Raw genomic sequence first — 19,886 nt, forward strand, 5'->3', positions numbered from 1 at the left:
AGGTCCCTTACATTTACAGAGCCTCTTTAGATGACTACAAAGGGAAGCATTCCTGATACTATATAAGAATAAGTGCTTCTCTTTAGTGCAGTCATGTTGCAGCATACACAGTGTAAACACTAGATGGTGCTGGTTTACCTAGAGGTTTGGTCTGCAATTCCTGTTTATCTATTTAGTGTAGGCCTTTCCTTTAAAAATGACTTGACCTCTTTTCTAAATTCAGGGGCAATAAAGTTCATAATTGTTGTATTTGCATGAAGTGCTTTTAAATGTGTGAAAAGTCCACCCATGCTGAAAAATGCTGAGTCGTTCCAAAGATGTTATATCGGCAATCAAAACTTGATGGGCTTTACAGAAAAGCAGAGTGTCAACGACCACGGCAAAGCCAAGGGGGTATGGACACACTTATATTGGGTGCTGGTAAACCACATGGCTCAGACCAGCTCTTCCTAAAAGCAGGCAACATTCTCCACGTGTCTCTGACTGCAAAGGATCTCGTCCAGTCCTACCGAGTTTCAGGCTAGAAATTGGACAAGATCTTCAGCTGCTACTACTGTCACCCTCGGTACCCTCACAATGGCACTAACTCGTCTGTTGTATTTGGTAAGTGCTATTTGTTGGGGTAGTTTCAAGTGATCAGTGCTTCAAGAGACAATTCAAGAACTACAGACTGCGTTCTCCATGCAATGCTCATTTCATCACAGAGTTCAACACATTAAGATTACTTCAAATGGGAGCATTGATTGGTCCTGTGTTCATAAGTGCTTCTCTTTGGGGTAGTTTTAATGAGGAAGTGAACTACAGGCAAGACTCAACCTCTTTTCTATGGAATTTCAGTTTTTCAGTGTAACTAATATTGTAAACCCTTATACCTCTCCCATCAACGTATAAGTGAAAACATCTTAAAGCAACATTTGGACACTTTTTTTTTGCATCCTTCTCTGCTGCCATTTTTCATTTCCTTGCCCTCTTGACTGAATAACAGTTGATATCTACTCTAACTTTTGCATCTTTCTTTTCAACCACAGTAGAAAGTGCTATCAAGTTGGGGTAAATATACGCTGACTGACTCCCCTGTGTCCATGTATTTTTTATAATTGTTCATTCGTGTAGGCCTTTCCTTTCAAAACACTAGAGGGTGCTGTTTACCTAGAAGCTTGGTCTGCCACTCTCTGTTTCTGTATTTAGTGTAGGTCTTTGCTTCATACCTCTCCCTCCATCTTGTAACTTTTAAGTGCTAATGACTTGGAGCAACATTTGGACACTATTTTGCATCCTCCTCTGCAGCCATTTTTGCACTCTCCCTCTTGTCTAAAAAAATCAGTTGATGTCTACTCTAACTTTAGCATCTTTCTTTTCAACCAAAGTAGAAAGTGCTATCAAGTTGGGGTAAATATTTGCTGACTGACTCCCCTGTGACCATGTGTTTTTATTCAGGTCCCTTACATTTACAGAGCCTCTTTAGATGACTACAAAGGGAAGCATTCCTGATACTATATAAGAATAAGTGCTTCTCTTTAGTGCAGTCATGTTGCAGCATACACAGTGTAAACACTAGATGGTGCTGGTTTACCTAGAGGTTTGGTCTGCAATTCCTGTTTATGTATTTAGTGTAGGCCTTTCCTTTAAAAATGACTTGACCTCTTTTCTAAATTCAGGGGCAATAAAGTTCATAATTGTTGTATTTGCATGAAGTGCTTTTAAATGTGTGAAAAGTCCACCCATGCTGAAAAATGCTGAGTCGTTCCAAAGATGTTATATCGCAACCCGGTATCACGCTAAAGCGTGTAATACACACGCTGGTCCACAAGCGGATGCGTGTCAATGTCACGCTTTGCCTCCTCTAGGCGTGAAAATGACACGCATGAATGAAGGTTGAGTATCGGTTGAGTATCGGTAGGGGGCGATGATTTCCACAATGCCAACAACTCCCCACGGAGCAAAGAGAGAAGCGATATATTGCATTCTCCAAAATTCCCGCGTCAGGTCGGTCAAAGCCATACATTTTTATTATGGTTCTGTAATTTAAGAAATACTAACGTTGCTGTAGCCTAACGTTATATTTGTGTGTGTGTGTGTGTGTACTGTGGGGCTTTTTAATCTATGGTGCTGTTAACGTTACCGTGGTCAATAACGTTAATGGAAATTGATATTAATTGGCTAACGTTAATTAATTAATCACAGAAAGCTGCAATGACTGCATATTATGTTATATTAACATTATAAAAAGTTGTTATGGTCGATGGGAAGTAACTTGATGATGATGATGATGATAATATGCGCGAATTTCGATCCTGAAATATCGATAGGCCTAAACGTTACTGATGTTGTATCTATTCTAATCTAAAGGATCTATCCACACATACAAAATATCGATCCTAAGGTGTTTTTTTAAAAACCAGTAATTTTATTTATTTAGCACGAATTTATTTTATTTAGAAAGTATGCATTAAATTGATTAAACGTGACAGTAAAGGCTTTTACATTGTTACACAAATATATATATTTCATGTAAATGCTGTCCTAATAATTATGATGCTGAAAATTCAGCTTTGATCACAGGAATAAATTACATTTTAACATATTCAAATGGAAAACAGATCGCCTGTTTTAAATTGCAATAATATTTTACAATATTTGTTTTTACAAATATTTACTGTATTTTTTATCAAATAAATGCAGCCTTGGTAAGCAGATTAGACTTCTTTCAACATTAAACATCTTACCGACCCCAAACTTTTGAAAAGTAACATGTAACATTTTCTATAATTATGCTAGTTTGTGCAATTAAATTTATTTTGATTGATCGTTAAAGTTCAAATGGATTGTGTTATGTTCTGTAATTGTTGTTAATAAATCTGTCAGAAGAAAATGTGCAAAATTTTACCTATTGGGTACAACAGTGGCAGTCCTTTAAAAATTAACAATGGTTTTACTACGGTAACCATACACACACGACTAATTACAGGTGCATCAAGAGCACAAATCACAAATTATTTTAGAGGTCGTGAAAATGTATTCATAATTAGCATATTAATGATGCATTCACCATCTCATATATCACGACACACTGCTTCTGTTCATGAATGCAGTTTACATGCTAAATATGCATTGTGCAATAACAGAATCACAGTTATCTTCTTTATTTTGTTACAGTTCTGCGTCTATAATATGACAAATCCATGAAGCCTTGCTGCAAGAGAATTAACTATGTTTTTGTTCCCCTTTGTCCAACAGCTCCTGTTTTTACCCACCATCCTTCCCTGTTACCGCCACCTGTATCTCTTTATAAGAAAACCAACGGCTCTTTTAAGAGCCACTCCTAATACTCCTCTTACTACCTCTCTCTCTCACACACTCTCTCTATTTCTAATTCACTCACTCACTCACTCACTCTCTCTCTCTCTCTCTCTCTCTCTCTCTCTCTCTCTCTCTCTCTCTCTCTCTCAATTTCTTTCTCCTAAAGCTTCACTGTCTTCAAGTAAGTATTGTTACCCTATTCTTTATTTTTCTTTCACATTACTCTCTCTCTCACTTTCCAAAACATTTTTAAAAATGTAGTTTTTAATTTGCAAAAGTTTTACCTATTGGGGTACAACAACACTGGCAGCCCTTTAAAAAAATTAACAATGGTTTTACTACGGTAACCATACACACGACTAATTACAGGTGCAGTGAGTGCTCAAATCACAAATTATTTTAGAGGTCATGAAAATGTATTCACCTCATATATCAACCCAAAGTGCATGCTTTTAAAAGTAAAAAGTATTGGTATCAGCGTTATTGAACCCTTTATTTACTTGGTATCGGATCAATACCAAATTTTGCAGTATCCAGTGTACTTTCTGTTCTGTGGTGTGCAATCTCACTATCTCTTTCTCATATTTTATGCAGTCCTATAACAAGCTGTCATTAATAACATTGTCACATTGTCTTCCTCTCTTCCAGAAGCCTGGTGTCTTCAAGTAAGTATTGATTTTTTTATTATTTAAATCTCGTCCTGCTTTGTTTGTTTGAAAGAAGTACTTCTCAAAATCTTTTTGTGTCTTTGTCACTCTCTCTCTTTATCTATGATAGAAATGCCAGGCCAAGGGTCAACAAGGAGAAATTGTATGGTTTGCCATACAGAAATGAATGTGGCCTGCAAAACTTGCAACACATGCAAGGAAGAACAGCCACATAAGCTGAGGCTAAAAAAAAAACTAAAAAAATTTGATCAGAAGAGGGAGAGCTGGGTGGATATGCAGAAAAAAAATCGGACCACCTCTCATATCCAGGATGAAGCTGTGTTGTTGGTATGCGATTGCTTTCATTGTTTTTATACAGGTTACGCAGGTTATTTTCCAAATGTTGCTATATATATTTTCAAATAATACATGTTACTTTGTATGTGTCTTTGTATTTTTAGCTTGAAAAATTGCAGGCACTGGGTTTAAGGGGGGTTTTACTTTTGTCTAAGCCTGGAAAAAAGCCGAATGCTTGGGTGTCTGAGGTTTTGGCACCCCGCTGTCAGCTGAATGTGACATCACATACATGCCTCGAAAGAATTAAGGGCCTGTATGATATTGTTATTCAAGGTAAGAATATTCTGTTATTTTATTTTTTTAAATGTCCTGTATTTGATGCTGTCACAGGTAAGGCTGTGGTTGCCTTCTCTTGACTAATAGATCATTCAGATTATCATTGATGGTTTTCGCTTACAATTAAAACTGGTCCTAGCAGAGTAACTTCACGATAGCCTATATTTTATTATTTGTTTGTTTATAAAGAACTATGACATTGAATTGGAAGACAAGGTAATTAGCCATGCTATAATTTTAATTACAAAATTCCAGTAGAAAAAAATGGCACAATTGGTCAACCACCAGACTAACTCAAACATCCATCACATGTCTTAAGAACATTCACCTATTAAATCAATACTGCTTGGTAGAAGTAGTTTGGTAGAACAGCACTTGTTAGGTCTATACACATCTCTTTTTGCTACTACGGCTGCAACCAACGATTATTTCTACTGTCGTTTTTTTTCCCTTAAATTAATCGATTAGATGTTTGTTCTATAAAATGACGTAAATTTGTGAAAAAGGTTGATCAATGTTTAATAATTCTGTACTTCTACAATGTAGGCTGGACCACACAAGTTGCTGCAGAACAACTTAATGAACCTTCATCAGCAGCCCCAGTTGAACCCCCAGCAGGACCACCAATGGTCACACCAGATCAACAGGAAACAGTGGCCCTGCTTAATCCCCCAACAGCTCTAATGGGACCCCCAGCAGCACTTATTGAACCACCGAAGTCCCCAATTGGACAGTCAGTGTCCCTTTTAGCACCCTCAGTACAACCACAGCTATCCCAGAACCTGGGGAAAAGACCCCACTCCCCAGAAGAACCTTCAGAAGCCTCCCCAGTTTCTCTTGAAAAAGGTAAGCAAAATTGAAATTGTATTGAAAATAAGTTGTAAGCCCCACAAAACCATTCTCTTACTTTGTGTAATGTGAAACTAAACAAATTCAGAGTCCAGAAACATTTATTATTATTATAATCCTAAAAAAAAATTACACAACTGTTTTCAACATTGATAATAATAATAAATTACACAGTGTGTCCGTGAGCAAGGCAGTGAAGGCACTTTACTCCAGGGGCTCCAGAGGGATTGTCCCTGTAAGTGCACTGTAAGTTGCTTTGGATAAATCGGAAAAAAAAATATATATATATATATGAGTGTTTATTGAGCATCAAATCATCATATTAGAATGATTTCTGAAGGATCATGTGACACTGAAGACTGGAGTAATGATGCTGAAAATGCAGCTTTGATCACAGGAATAAATTACGTTTAAAAATGTAATCAAATAGAGAACAGTTCTTTTAAATTGTAAAAATATTTCACAATATTACTGTATTTGCTGTATTTTGAATCAAATAAATCCTTGGAGCCTTGGAGACCGGAAGTCTTCTTTTAAAACATTAAAAAATCTAACCGTTCTAATGATTTTGGCCACCACTGTACAGTATATACATTTTAAAACGATTATATGATTAGAACCTCTCAAATTCCATGAACTGCTGCTGTTGTCATTACTTCATTACTTCAATAATGCCTGTGTTTGCCCATATTTAGGACATTGTTTGGGTGTTTTGGTGTTTTCCTATTCATGGTCCACAATATATTGAATTACTATCGTTATTGCAATATCTCCTTGTGCAATATCATAGGAAAATGTTGCAGAAAGTATGCAATATTTTGTTTATTTTGTGGAGAGAGGCGTCCATGGATTCGATTTAAAGCCCAATTGGTCCACACAGGTCCACTACACGAACATCCCAGCTAGAAATGTTTTGTTCTAAAAACGTTCTGAGAACATTACCATGAAGTTCTAATAATGTTTTCAGCGGGTAGTTTTATTTTGGTTCCCAGAATGTTCTCCTAAAACGTACAAAGCAAAAACTCCAGTGATAAAAAGTTAATGAGATAATTAAGTGATGAATTGAGTGATGATTGAGCATTATTGAAGACACCTGATGTTAACAAGCAGAATCACTGAAGGAGAAAATCACTATTTTTAAGTCACCATTATGGAGAATAGTGTTTGTTTTAGTTGGGCTCTTGACCCTTACATTTTTCACTTAAAATTTTGTTTGGCTGGTGTAAGGACACTCTTACACGTTATAACTGGCAGATGAACAAAGAGAAAAAGTGATCAGATGTTGTTGGTTATGTTTTGACATAATCATCACTTGACCTGAATCACAAAACTCATTTAGAGTCTAATCTCTGACATAGATTTATATTGTTGATTACAGCATCACTGTGATTCTAAAAAATGAGATCCAGAATGTTCAATATAATCCGAAGTATTTCTTAAAAGTTGTTTTGATTTAAAAAAAAAAAAATATATATATATATTTTTTTAGGCACAAACATACATCAAGATTGAGTGTATGAATCTCAACAATGGTGGCAAACAAAATAAATAAGACAATCCAGATCATAATTTATTCATACTGCAATGCATGGTGGGAGCCATGAATGGGTTTTGATTGGTGGCACCAAGAATGTAAATGAAATGTAAATGAAATGAAATGTAAATGAGTTTAGTGATTCAGGTCAATTGATGATTATGTCAAAACATAACCAACACCACCTGATCACCTTTTCTCTTTGTTCATCTGACTGATATAACTTGGTTACAACAGCCAGACAAAATTTAAAGTCAATAGTTTAAGGGTCAAGAGCCCAACTAAAGCTAACACGGACCACCATAATGGTGACTTAAAATTAGATTTTCTCCTTTGGTGATTCTGCTTGTTAACATCAGGTGTCTTCAATAATACTTAGGCTAATCATCACACAATTAATAACTTAATTATCTCATTAATTTTAACACTCTTCAGTGTTCATTTAACACTCATATTTTAACACTTTAACCCTTTGAGTGTGGATCAGATAAACTCTTCTGAGAACGTTCCCTGCTAGCTGGGATACCCTATAGAACACCACATGATGAGTGTGGCTCTGGGAGACAATGAAAAAATGGAAATTGGAGGCGAAAAATATCAGCAATGGGGCCAATCAACTTTTGTGTTTTTACATATGTTGAAGAATGTCTAAATTAATATCGTTATCACAATATTCATGATCAATATTCCAATATCACATTTTGTCAATTTCGTGCAACCCTAATTCCCATAGACACTTTGATGGAAATTGATTTGCAAGATCAACTTGTCTATTCAAGGTTATAAAGTTGTGGAATGATAGGCTATTTTCAGCTGTGATTACTTCACTGTGATGACATTATTCCAAACTGATTGTACAAGTCCTTCAGCGGCTTTAGCCTGCTAATGGCAGAACCTGGTTATCCTTAAAGGAATAATTCACCCATAATGCATAATTTATGTATCAAGTGCTCACTGTGTGCTGCCTTCAATTCCTGAAACAAAGTTTTAGTTGTTCATGGAAAGACATTTTGACAAATAAAGCCAAGTCTTCATTATAAACTGTGCTTAAATATTTTTTTTACATATTTTAAATGTTTCCCTGTGTTTAACAGATGAAGTTGTGGAAGGAGGCTGCCCTGCTCCCACTACTGTGCGGCCAAATAAAAGGAAAGGTGTGTTGATGTACTGCTTGTCCAGCTTTCTGTATAGGAGTGTGGACTGAATGCCACAAAATTGATGAGTATGAGCTGCAGTATCTAGCTACAGTCTTATTGCAATTATCTGGCAACATAATAGCATACATAGTCAGAAAGTAAAATACATGTTAATATTTGGATTTTAAAACCATTCATGTACATAATAAACATCTAGATATTTGTACTCAGATCTCTAATATGTTCTGAAAAACCTACAATAAAGTCTGGAATTTTGAAATGTGTAGGAAACCTGGTTGTATTATTCGAAATGGGTCTGTCTAAAGAGCACTTTTTAAAGCACTTTCTAAAGGTCTCTCTCTCACCTTAGAAAAACATTTTGACAAATAAAGCCCAGTCTTCATTATAAACTGGTTGACATGGATGCAACATTTTGCACATTTAAAAAAAAATATTTTTATTTTTTTTACATATTTTAAATGTTTCTCTGTATTTAACAGATGAAGGTGTGGAAGGAGGCTGCCCTGCTCCCGCTACTGTGCGGCCAAATAAAAGGAAAGGTGTGTTGATGTACAGTACTGTGTGTAAATCCATACATTGGGATTGATATTAATTGTTGTGAGTCTTCATGAAGGCTGTATTTGCATTTGTAAGTGGCTGTGGCCTATTAGGTTTGGCCAATGTCCAAATGCATATGTTCATATGTTTATTTAACAGTAGGGCTTGAACAACTAATCAAAATCTTACTGAAATCGCAATATGGCCTACTGCAATTTTCAAATCATAGGAGGTGCAATATTTGTTAAAGGCAAAATTTGTGTTAAAATACCGTTTTGAATTAAATATTGTGCTGCTGCAGAGATGTCCTGGCCTTCACATCATATTCTACAGCTCTTTGTTAGATTCAAATCCTTGCAAAAATATTTTTTTTCCTTTCAGAATGCCCACATACAGTGACAGGGAGCCAGGATTATTACCCTGTGAAGAGGGTTGCCAGATACAGAGTTATCAAGGTTAAATACCACTAAAACACTATACAGGTTACATAATGTTCTCAAAATGAGTGAGGTTATAGGATCCACAAAAGCATTACAGCAAGAATGTAATAAAAGTTAGCTTCTTACCACTGTTTCTGCAAGAAGACATTTCTGATATCATTGTCCTAATGTTTCTAGCCAGCTCTCTGAGATAGGTGCAGTGCTGTCTCATCTCCCTCATCACAATGATCTTTTCCTCTTGAAGCCGCACTTTTGACATGAACACATCAAAAATCTTCTTCTTGGTGAGGATGTTGCTGGATTCTGAAGTCACACAAATAACATCCCTTCAATACAAATTTGACCTGTACAGTCTAAACAGCAGGCAAAACCCAAGTAGTGTATGAACATCCCATATACTGGTGCAGAGTGCAAAAATGAAATAGAAATTTAATCAGATAAAACATGGCATATGTTTACAGTAGCATATTCAACATATCATTAGTTTGCTTAATCACACAGACAGACACACACAGACAGACACACACACACACACACACACACACACAGACACACACACAGACACACACACAGACACACACACACAGCCATGTTTATGTGATTTGTGAGGACATTCCATAGGCGTAATGGTTTTTATACTGTACAAACTGTATATTCTATCCCCTTACACTGCCCCTATCCCTAAACCTACCCATCACAGGAAACATTCTGCATTTTTACATTAAAAAAAAACACTGCTTAGTATGTTTTTAAAGCCATTTGAAAAATGAGGACACCCAAAATGTCCTCATATATCACCTATTTTCCCGAGTGTCCTCATTTGCAAGTGTGTTATCATAAAAATGTCCTCAGTTGTCATGAAAACAAACTCACAGACACACACACACACACACACACACACACTTAGAGAGAAATTGCTACTTACCACTGCTGTGCACTTCCCACGGCCATATTAGACTGTCTCCCCCCACGGAGAAACCGCTCTCCACCTTCTCCTCAACGATGCGTTCCTCATCTGGCACCTGCTCATTGTAGAGCTTGATTGTTTGCAGGAGTTTTCTCTTCTCTTCCCACAATTTTCTTCGACGCAAGTGTCGAATTTTGTTGCTGTCTAAATTTTTTTAAAAACACAGAAAACATGATGCACAAGCATATGTATACAGATATCAGAAAGTTACATGAAATACTTATAACTGACTTAAGAATTAATACATCAAAATGAAAAAAAAAAATCAAATGACTTAAAAGGCATAATAATAGGCCTAATATCTGTAAAATTAAAAAGAAGACATTTTAAAATTAAGGACCTAAAAACACTATAATACAAAAACAATCCACATAAGACATCTGCAAGTAATAAAAAAGACACAAATATTAGATGAGTTTTCAACATACCAGTGTGATTATAAAGGCTGGCTTTTTTTTGATGAACACCAAGAAACATTTGTTCAATTGATTTCTGAAGGTTATGTTGGTCATCACATCTGGTACCTACAGAATCTTAAAGCAACAACAATAATACAATTTTATTATGATGTCTTTCAAGTTCAAGTTCAAGTTCATTTAGAGCCCCAAATCACATCACTGTTAACAGTGTCAAAGGAGTTTACAAGCCCACAAGTTTATAGCAAACAAAAACAGGACAACGCCCCCTTACTTAATCCTTATGCATGGCAAAGATTCTCACTTATACAATTGCAGTATTAGTAAACTACTTAGAAGAATGTCCATAAAATACTGTACCATCAGTAGCCCATTGTCTGACATCATGTACCCACTGATGCACGATGTTCTCAGGACACCCCAGTTCACTGCTCAAATCCTCCAGTTTCTGAGACTCAGCCTCAGCCTTTTTCAAAGTCTGGTGTAAAAAAAAAGATTTTTGACTTTCCAATCTTAAAAAGTGAGGAAAGTCATGAAAGGCTTAGTATACATAACTCAGACATAACATAATACCTTGATGTATCTGCTGGATAGTGCCAGATGAAGGCCTTCCCACTTCCGTCGGTTCCACCCAATAGCATGGACAGTTAGCATGTCATTCCTGGCTTTAAACAACAGAATGATGTGATGGAGGAAAGAACCATTAATGCTCATGGTATTGCAGTTCATCCACGCATTGACAATTGATTTTTAATTTAAGAGAGATGTAATGCAGTTTTATTAATGTACTATATTAGAATATTTACAGCTGTATATTTGCTATGTTATATAATATTTGTAATCTCAGTACGAAGTATTAGACAGTTAGAATAAAAAGACAGGTTTCCTAAAATAATATAAATCAGCAATAATTACCAGATTTTGTCATGTACTTGGTTGTGAGGGCACAACGAGACAGGTAGCTGTTGACCATTTCGACCTCCTCCCCTGCAGTTGTGCCAGCACCTTCCTGATTTTTGCCACTCCAGATTATCTTACAAATCAGCATGGCACTTAAATTATAGTCATATACAGTGTATTATATAAGTAATTATTATTATTTATTTTTTTTAATGGTAAGATAAAGAATATGCAGTACCTCACACTTGGTTGAATGAGCCTTGGCATGCATGACAGAAAGGAATGGTCTCATCTGCAGTAAAGGTCTGAGTTCCAACATGGAGACTGCCAACTTCTCAAGGTAAGGCCAATACTTGCAAGCAATATCTGTGCAATAGAACTGTCCGTTTGTGGCTGCTTGGAGCTCCTTCTGCAGGTACAGCGGATAAGCAAATATTTCCCCCCTGTACATGTTAAGAGCCTTGAGTAGCACTCCATGTCTGCAAACAACCACCTCAAGGCCCTCTTCATCCAGTTTACTTGCTCTTCTGGCCGTTTCGCGTGCAGCAGACCACTGACTGGCTCCACACCACTGACTGGCTCCACAGATCCCTTTGCCGGCAGTCTGCGACACAATAATTCTGGTTAAAACTGAAAGTTGCTATTTTTTCTAACTAGTTACTTCATCCATCAGGATGAGTCAGGTTACATCACACCAACTGGCATCTTTATAATGATCGGTGACAATAAAGGTTTACTTTCAAACTACTACTAAAGAGGAGCTTCAGAAAATGCATCTTCTACTTTCTCTACTCTACAAACTGCAGAGATAGTCACTAGTATAGTCGCATGACAGAGATAGTCGCATGACAAACTGCATGCATAGTCACTATCTCTTGCAGAGATCTGCTATTACATAATTAATGACTAAACTAGCCACTTTGGATGCCACCACACCTACCATATCTAATTTAAACCTCAACACAAGATTGCTTGAAAGAGTGCATCATGCTCAAAGTGCTAGTAACAAACTAAGTGTATTATATAAGCTTACACCAACTAGGGATACATTATCTATTTAATAAAACAACAATCATACATTGCAAATTTTGGATATAAATCAAAGGTGCAAAAAACTACATATTTTACTAACACTTTTCATTTTACTCCTGATCTCGTCAACAAAATGGTGTACATCAGTGTCCTTGGCAATGAAGGTGCCATCAAAATAGGGTTCCTCTGACCTTGATAGAATAAGAAAAAAATATATGTTCAGTGTCAGACATTATATGTTCTGATAATTTTTAGGGCTGTGAAAAGATTAATCGCGATTAATCTTTTCACAGCCCTAATAATTTTACATGAAGTAAAACAACTACAAGTGTAAAACAACTAACCCTTTTGACTGCCGAAATCGGTACACTTTTCTGTTGCCATCTGCACAAAGAGCAAGCATGTTGGGTGTACATGCCGGGCAGGTGAAGTGCTCTACACTGGCCATTTTTTCACACTCGTACTGGCAGAATGTGTATTCCATGAAGCTTCTTTGGAATACGTCTCCATGTATTTTCCCAGCCTGTACATTTGATTAGTAAAGAGTAAAATGAAATAGCTACACTAATATTCTCTCATCTCTACTTGAGGCAACTTTGATCTACACTGATCTTACCCTTCCAAAGAGACAGGTCCTCCTCTCCAACATCCGCAAAAAACCTTGTCTCGATAATCCTGGTGCAACAGTTTTCATTTCTTCAAATGAACTGAAGACATCTACCGAAAACAGCGTGTCAGCATTCACAGATGCCGGCCAATACCCACTGCTTATTAGGTCGCTCATGTCAGGTGTCCAATGTGCCAGACATAATCTGCACAGCAAGTTTGGCAAGTGCAAATCATACCGACCTAAAATCAAAAAGTAGAACATTGTAACACACAAAGGGACAAGAATAAATAAAAATATAAACCATAATTCATACCATTTATGCAAACCAAAATGATTGCTCTGCCAGCTGATTCTGTGACGTTTGAAGGGTCGCAAGTACATAACTGGACAGGTCTCACTGTAGGCAATAAACATACTGAAAAGAGAAGTGAAATAATTAGTGAGAAAGCATTAAAAATATGTCCAATTAAGATAATAAAAGTAAAAAAATTAAATAGAATAAAACTTTAATCACTTTACCAAAAAGGTTCAGAACACTACCTTGATTGACCAGTGTATATTTGCCATCTTTTTGTACACAGCACACTGTTGGCTCAATGGGCTTGTAAATTCCCTCAATGCAGGACTCCCTGTTATGGAGGGTGAGTTTTTTGTGTACGTATATGTCACAATCCATACACAGCCACTCTTGGGGCATGCAGTCTCTGCAGCGAATGACGGCAGGAGATGTGCAGTGGCTGCAGTTATTTTCTGGAGCCACATTGCAGGACAGCAAGCAGTTGATGTGATGGGACCTTGCTTTCCGCCACTCATCTTGGGCTACAGATTGGCGCAAGCACCATGATGTGGATGTTGAAGGACACTTGCTGGTGCCTTGAACATCTCCTGAGGTCAGAATGTCCTGCAGTTTCTGCATCTCACTGTCTAAAAGACAGAAATAAGAAAATAATCATTCCTTTCATGCTTATTGCTAACTTGCTTAATTACAGTAAGGTCAGGTGTCATCTTACCAAATGAGTGTTGAGAGCAGTTTGATTGGGTAACTGTGGGAACCTCCTCAGATGACTCAAAAGGAGTAGTGCCCTCACTGCCAACAACGGAATCAACTGAAAAGATTGGTAGAAAGGAACGAGATAACAATTTTCATGTCTTACAAGCATATAATACAGTGTTCATTAGTGACTTAAGGCTATAATAGGCTAATTGACATGTCTGACAATTCCATTAATCTCTAAAAGTTTTTTTCCCTCATTATCTGGACATAATCTTGAACTGTAAGCAGCTTGAACCTGACACTGATTGCTTCACTTCCACTTAATTTCTTTGGAATTGCTTAGCATTACAGTGAAGTCAATAACATAAGTAACACATCCATCACCATGTTGTGTTTCTGATGGCACAGTTTAACATACAGTATTCAAAGGAAAATTATTAAAAACCGGAAACAGAAATCCTAAGTTTTACCATGGAAAAAAATAAAGGAAAAAGCTGTGCACTGGAAGCCCCACAGTTTGGTGGTCTATGTTTCAAAAGTGACACAAAACCATATTTATGTTACCTAACAAATAGCAAGCTAAATTCTGTATACAATGGGCACAAGTTATATTTAGTTAAGAAAGATTGGGTGGGTAATCACAAAAAATCCTGGAAGACATGGATTACCTGTAGCTGAAGCACGTTTTCGTGTCTCTCCACTTCTGCTTCTTTTTAGCAGTGGACGTCCTTCAGCATCTCTCTCCACCCATCGGACATTAAATTTACTGCCTTTAGCAGATGTTGCTTTGCCCGTTGCTTCCTTTGCCTTGCATGACAGAAAGTGAGCATAGTATGATAACACTGAAATACAGCCAACTCTTGAGCAGTTCATTCAAATTTTGCACTCCAATTCCCACTCTTTAGTATTATTACCAATACTGGAAGATCACTGTCTCAAAAAAAAAAACTTACTTTGGTTTGAGCAAGAAGCATGTCTGCAATGAAAATAGCATCATCTGCTCTCCCTCTGTCTTGCTGAGCAGCCATTTCAAAGATACTATACTGGAAAGGAAGATAAAAACACGGTCAGACAAAAAGAATTGAGGACAGAGTATAGACTATATAAAACTACATTTCTAAAAATGTTTTGGACAGTGAGAGAGAGAGTAATGTGAAAGAAAAATAAAGAATAGAGTAACAATACTTACTTCAAGACAGTGAAGCTTTAGAAGAAAGAAATTGAGAGAGAGAGAGAGAGAGAGAGTGAGTGAGTGAATTAGAAATAGAGAAAGTGTGTGAGAGAGAGAGGTAGTAAGAGGAGTATAGGAGTGGCTCTTAAAAGAGCCGTTGGTTTTCTTATAAAGAGATACAGGTGGCGGTAACAGGGAAGGATGGTGGGTAAAAACAGGAGCTGTTGGACAAAGGGGAACAAAAACATAGTTAATTCTCTTGCAGCAAGGCTTCATGGATTTGTCATATTATAAAGTAGTATAAAGTAGTAAAACCATTGTTAATTTTTAAAGGACTGCCACTGTTGTACCCAATAGGTAAAACTTTTGCACATTTTCTTCTGACAGATTTATTAACAACAATTACAGAACATAACACAATCCATTTGAACTTTAACGATCAATCAAAATAAAAGGCTGCATTTATTTGATAAAAAATACAGTAAATATTTGTAAAAACAAATATTGTAAAATATTATTGCAATTTAAAACAGGCGATCTGTTTTCCATTTGAATATGTTAAAATGTAATTTATTCCTGTGATCAAAGCTGAATTTTCAGCATCATAATTATTAGGACAGCATTTACATGAAATATATATATTTGTGTAACAATGTAAAAGCCTTTACTGTCACGTTTAATCAATTTAATGCATACTTTCTAAATAAAATAAATTCGTGCTAAATAAATAAAATTACTGGTTTTTAAAAAAACACCTTAGGATCGATATTTTGTATGTGTGGATAGATCCTTTAGATTAGAATAGATACAACATCAGTAACGTTTAGGCCTATCGATATTTCAGGATCGAAATTCGCGCATATTATCATCATCATCATCATCAAGTTACTTCCCATCGACCATAACAACTTTTTATAATGTTAATATAACATAATATGCAGTCATTGCAGCTTTCTGTGATTAATTAATTAACGTTAGCCAATTAATATCAATTTCCATTAACGTTATTGACCACGGTAACGTTAACAGCACCATAGATTAAAAAGCCCCACAGTACACACACACACACACACAAATATAACGTTAGGCTACAGCAACGTTAGTATTTCTTAAATTACAGAACCATAATAAAAATGTATGGCTTTGACCGACCTGACGCGGGAATTTTGGAGAATGCAATATATCGCTTCTCTCTTTGCTCCGTGGGGAGTTGTTGGCATTGTGGAAATCATCGCCCCCTACCGATACTCAACCGATACTCAACCTTCATTCATGCGTGTCATTTTCACGCCTAGAGGAGGCAAAGCGTGACATTGACACGCATCCGCTTGTGGACCAGCGTGTGTATTACACGCTTTAGCGTGATACCGGGTTGTATATCGGCAATCAAAACTTGATGGGCTTTACAGAAAAGCAGAGTGTCAACGACCACGGCAAAGCCAAGGGGGCATGGACACACTTATATTGGGTGCTGGTAAACCACATGGCTCAGACCAGCTCTTCCTAAAAGCAGGCAACATTCTCCACGTGTCTCTGACTGCAAAGGATCTCGTCCAGTCCTACCGAGTTTCAGGCTAGAAATTGGACAAGATCTTCAGCTGCTACTACTGTCACCCTCGGTACCCTCACAATGGCACTAACTCGTCTGTTGTATTTGGTAAGTGCTATTTGTTGGGGTAGTTTCAAGTGATCAGTGCTTCAAGAGACAATTCAAGAACTACAGACTGCGTTCTCCATGCAATGCTCATTTCATCACAGAGTTCAACACATTAAGATTACTTCAAATGGGAGCATTGATTGGTCCTGTGTTCATAAGTGCTTCTCTTTGGGGTAGTTTTAATGAGGAAGTGAACTACAGGCAAGACTCAACCTCTTTTCTATGGAATTTCAGTTTTTCAGTGTAACTAATATTGTAAACCCTTATACCTCTCCCATCAACGTATAAGTGAAAACATCTTAAAGCAACATTTGGACACTTTTTTTTGCATCCTTCTCTGCTGCCATTTTTCATTTCCTTGCCCTCTTGACTGAATAACAGTTGATATCTACTCTAACTTTTGCATCTTTCTTTTCAACCACAGTAGAAAGTGCTATCAAGTTGGGGTAAATATACGCTGACTGACTCCCCTGTGTCCATGTATTTTTTATAATTGTTCATTCGTGTAGGCCTTTCCTTTCAAAACACTAGAGGGTGCTGTTTACCTAGAAGCTTGGTCTGCCACTCTCTGTTTCTGTATTTAGTGTAGGTCTTTGCTTCATACCTCTCCCTCCATCTTGTAACTTTTAAGTGCTAATGACTTGGAGCAACATTTGGACACTATTTTGCATCCTCCTCTGCAGCCATTTTTGCACTCTCCCTCTTGTCTAAAAAAATCAGTTGATGTCTACTCTAACTTTAGCATCTTTCTTTTCAACCAAAGTAGAAAGTGCTATCAAGTTGGGGTAAATATTTGCTGACTGACTCCCCTGTGACCATGTGTTTTTATTCAGGTCCCTTACATTTACAGAGCCTCTTTAGATGACTACAAAGGGAAGCATTCCTGATACTATATAAGAATAAGTGCTTCTCTTTAGTGCAGTCATGTTGCAGCATACACAGTGTAAACACTAGATGGTGCTGGTTTACCTAGAGGTTTGGTCTGCAATTCCTGTTTATGTATTTAGTGTAGGCCTTTCCTTTAAAAATGACTTGACCTCTTTTCTAAATTCAGGGGCAATAAAGTTCATAATTGTTGTATTTGCATGAAGTGCTTTTAAATGTGTGAAAAGTCCACCCATGCTGAAAAATGCTGAGTCGTTCCAAAGATGTTATATCGGCAATCAAAACTTGATGGGCTTTACAGAAAAGCAGAGTGTCAACGACCACGGCAAAGCCAAGGGGGCATGGACACACTTATATTGGGTGCTGGTAAACCACATGGCTCAGACCAGCTCTTCCTAAAAGCAGGCAACATTCTCCACGTGTCTCTGACTGCAAAGGATCTCGTCCAGTCCTACCGAGTTTCAGGCTAGAAATTGGACAAGATCTTCAGCTGCTACTACTGTCACCCTCGGTACCCTCACAATGGCACTAACTCGTCTGTTGTATTTGGTAAGTGCTATTTGTTGGGGTAGTTTCAAGTGATCAGTGCTTCAAGAGACAATTCAAGAACTACAGACTGCGTTCTCCATGCAATGCTCATTTCATCACAGAGTTCAACACATTAAGATTACTTCAAATGGGAGCATTGATTGGTCCTGTGTTCATAAGTGCTTCTCTTTGGGGTAGTTTTAATGAGGAAGTGAACTACAGGCAAGACTCAACCTCTTTTCTATGGAATTTCAGTTTTTCAGTGTAACTAATATTGTAAACCCTTATACCTCTCCCATCAACGTATAAGTGAAAACATCTTAAAGCAACATTTGGACACTTTTTTTTGCATCCTTCTCTGCTGCCGTTTTTCATTTCCTTGCCCTCTTGACTGAATAACAGTTGATATCTACTCTAACTTTTGCATCTTTCTTTTCAACCACAGTAGAAAGTGCTATCAAGTTGGGGTAAATATACGCTGACTGACTCCCCTGTGTCCATGTATTTTTTATAATTGTTCATTCGTGTAGGCCTTTCCTTTCAAAACACTAGAGGGTGCTGTTTACCTAGAAGCTTGGTCTGCCACTCTCTGTTTCTGTATTTAGTGTAGGTCTTTGCTTCATACCTCTCCCTCCATCTTGTAACTTTTAAGTGCTAATGACTTGGAGCAACATTTGGACACTATTTTGCATCCTCCTCTGCAGCCATTTTTGCACTCTCCCTCTTGTCTAAAAAAATCAGTTGATGTCTACTCTAACTTTAGCATCTTTCTTTTCAACCAAAGTAGAAAGTGCTATCAAGTTGGGGTAAATATTTGCTGACTGACTCCCCTGTGACCATTTGTTTTTATTCAGGTCCCTTACATTTACAGAGCCTCTTTAGATGACTACAAAGGGAAGCATTCCTGATACTATATAAGAATAAGTGCTTCTCTTTAGTGCAGTCATGTTGCAGCATACACAGTGTAAACACTAGATGGTGCTGGTTTACCTAGAGGTTTGGTCTGCAATTCCTGTTTATGTATTTAGTGTAGGCCTTTCCTTTAAAAATGACTTGACCTCTTTTCTAAATTCAGGGGCAATAAAGTTCATAATTGTTGTATTTGCATGAAGTGCTTTTAAATGTGTGAAAAGTCCACCCATGCTGAAAAATGCTGAGTCGTTCCAAAGATGTTATATCGGCAATCAAAACTTGATGGGCTTTACAGAAAAGCAGAGTGTCAACGACCACGGCAAAGCCAAGGGGGCATGGACACACTTATATTGGGTGCTGGTAAACCACATGGCTCAGACCAGCTCTTCCTAAAAGCAGGCAACATTCTCCACGTGTCTCTGACTGCAAAGGATCTCGTCCAGTCCTACCGAGTTTCAGGCTAGAAATTGGACAAGATCTTCAGCTGCTACTACTGTCACCCTCGGTACCCTCACAATGGCACTAACTCGTCTGTTGTATTTGGTAAGTGCTATTTGTTGGGGTAGTTTCAAGTGATCAGTGCTTCAAGAGACAATTCAAGAACTACAGACTGCGTTCTCCATGCAATGCTCATTTCATCACAGAGTTCAACACATTAAGATTACTTCAAATGGGAGCATTGATTGGTCCTGTGTTCATAAGTGCTTCTCTTTGGGG

The 19,886-nt window shown here is 37.3% G+C and overlaps 2 protein-coding genes across 4 annotated transcripts; one reads left to right on the forward strand and one right to left on the reverse strand.

Moving 5' to 3' along the window:
• Positions 1-1,950: 1,950 nt before the first annotated feature.
• On the forward strand, positions 1,951-9,140 carry LOC311066195 (uncharacterized protein). Of its 3 annotated transcripts, XM_084087230.1 has the most exons (8): positions 1,951-3,481; positions 3,949-3,965; positions 4,078-4,295; positions 4,409-4,577; positions 5,127-5,426; positions 8,058-8,117; positions 8,600-8,659; positions 9,039-9,140. In XM_084087230.1, exons 3-8 carry the CDS (start codon positions 4,080-4,082, stop codon positions 9,125-9,127), a joined length of 894 nt encoding a protein of 297 aa, XP_083943356.1. In that variant the 5' UTR covers positions 1,951-3,481; positions 3,949-3,965; positions 4,078-4,079; the 3' UTR covers positions 9,128-9,140. The 3 variants fall into 3 exon arrangements, with proteins under 3 accessions (XP_083943356.1, XP_083943355.1, XP_083943354.1); XM_084087229.1 differs by lacking the exon at positions 1,951-3,481 and having other exon boundaries at positions 3,539-3,965; XM_084087228.1 differs by lacking the exons at positions 1,951-3,481; positions 3,949-3,965 and having other exon boundaries at positions 3,995-4,295.
• A 30-nt stretch (positions 9,141-9,170) lies between these two features.
• On the reverse strand, positions 9,171-16,394 carry LOC311098505 (uncharacterized protein). Its single transcript, XM_084138741.1, has 17 exons — positions 16,340-16,394; positions 15,206-15,408; positions 14,970-15,059; positions 14,685-14,823; positions 14,033-14,128; positions 13,563-13,946; positions 13,336-13,437; positions 13,029-13,261; positions 12,757-12,935; positions 12,513-12,603; positions 11,619-11,984; positions 11,396-11,513; positions 11,054-11,145; positions 10,841-10,958; positions 10,493-10,597; positions 10,023-10,208; positions 9,171-9,400 (listed from the first exon to the last, which is right to left on the reverse strand). The coding sequence occupies exons 3-17, from the start codon at positions 15,042-15,044 to the stop codon at positions 9,189-9,191; spliced, it is 2,496 nt and encodes an 831-aa protein (XP_083994867.1). The 5' UTR covers positions 15,045-15,059; positions 15,206-15,408; positions 16,340-16,394; the 3' UTR covers positions 9,171-9,188.
• Positions 16,395-19,886: the final 3,492 nt, after the last annotated feature.

The sequence above is a fragment of the Abramis brama genome (genome assembly GCF_963993115.1).
Source record: "Abramis brama genome assembly, chromosome: 16".
NCBI lineage: Eukaryota > Metazoa > Chordata > Actinopteri > Cypriniformes > Leuciscidae > Abramis > Abramis brama.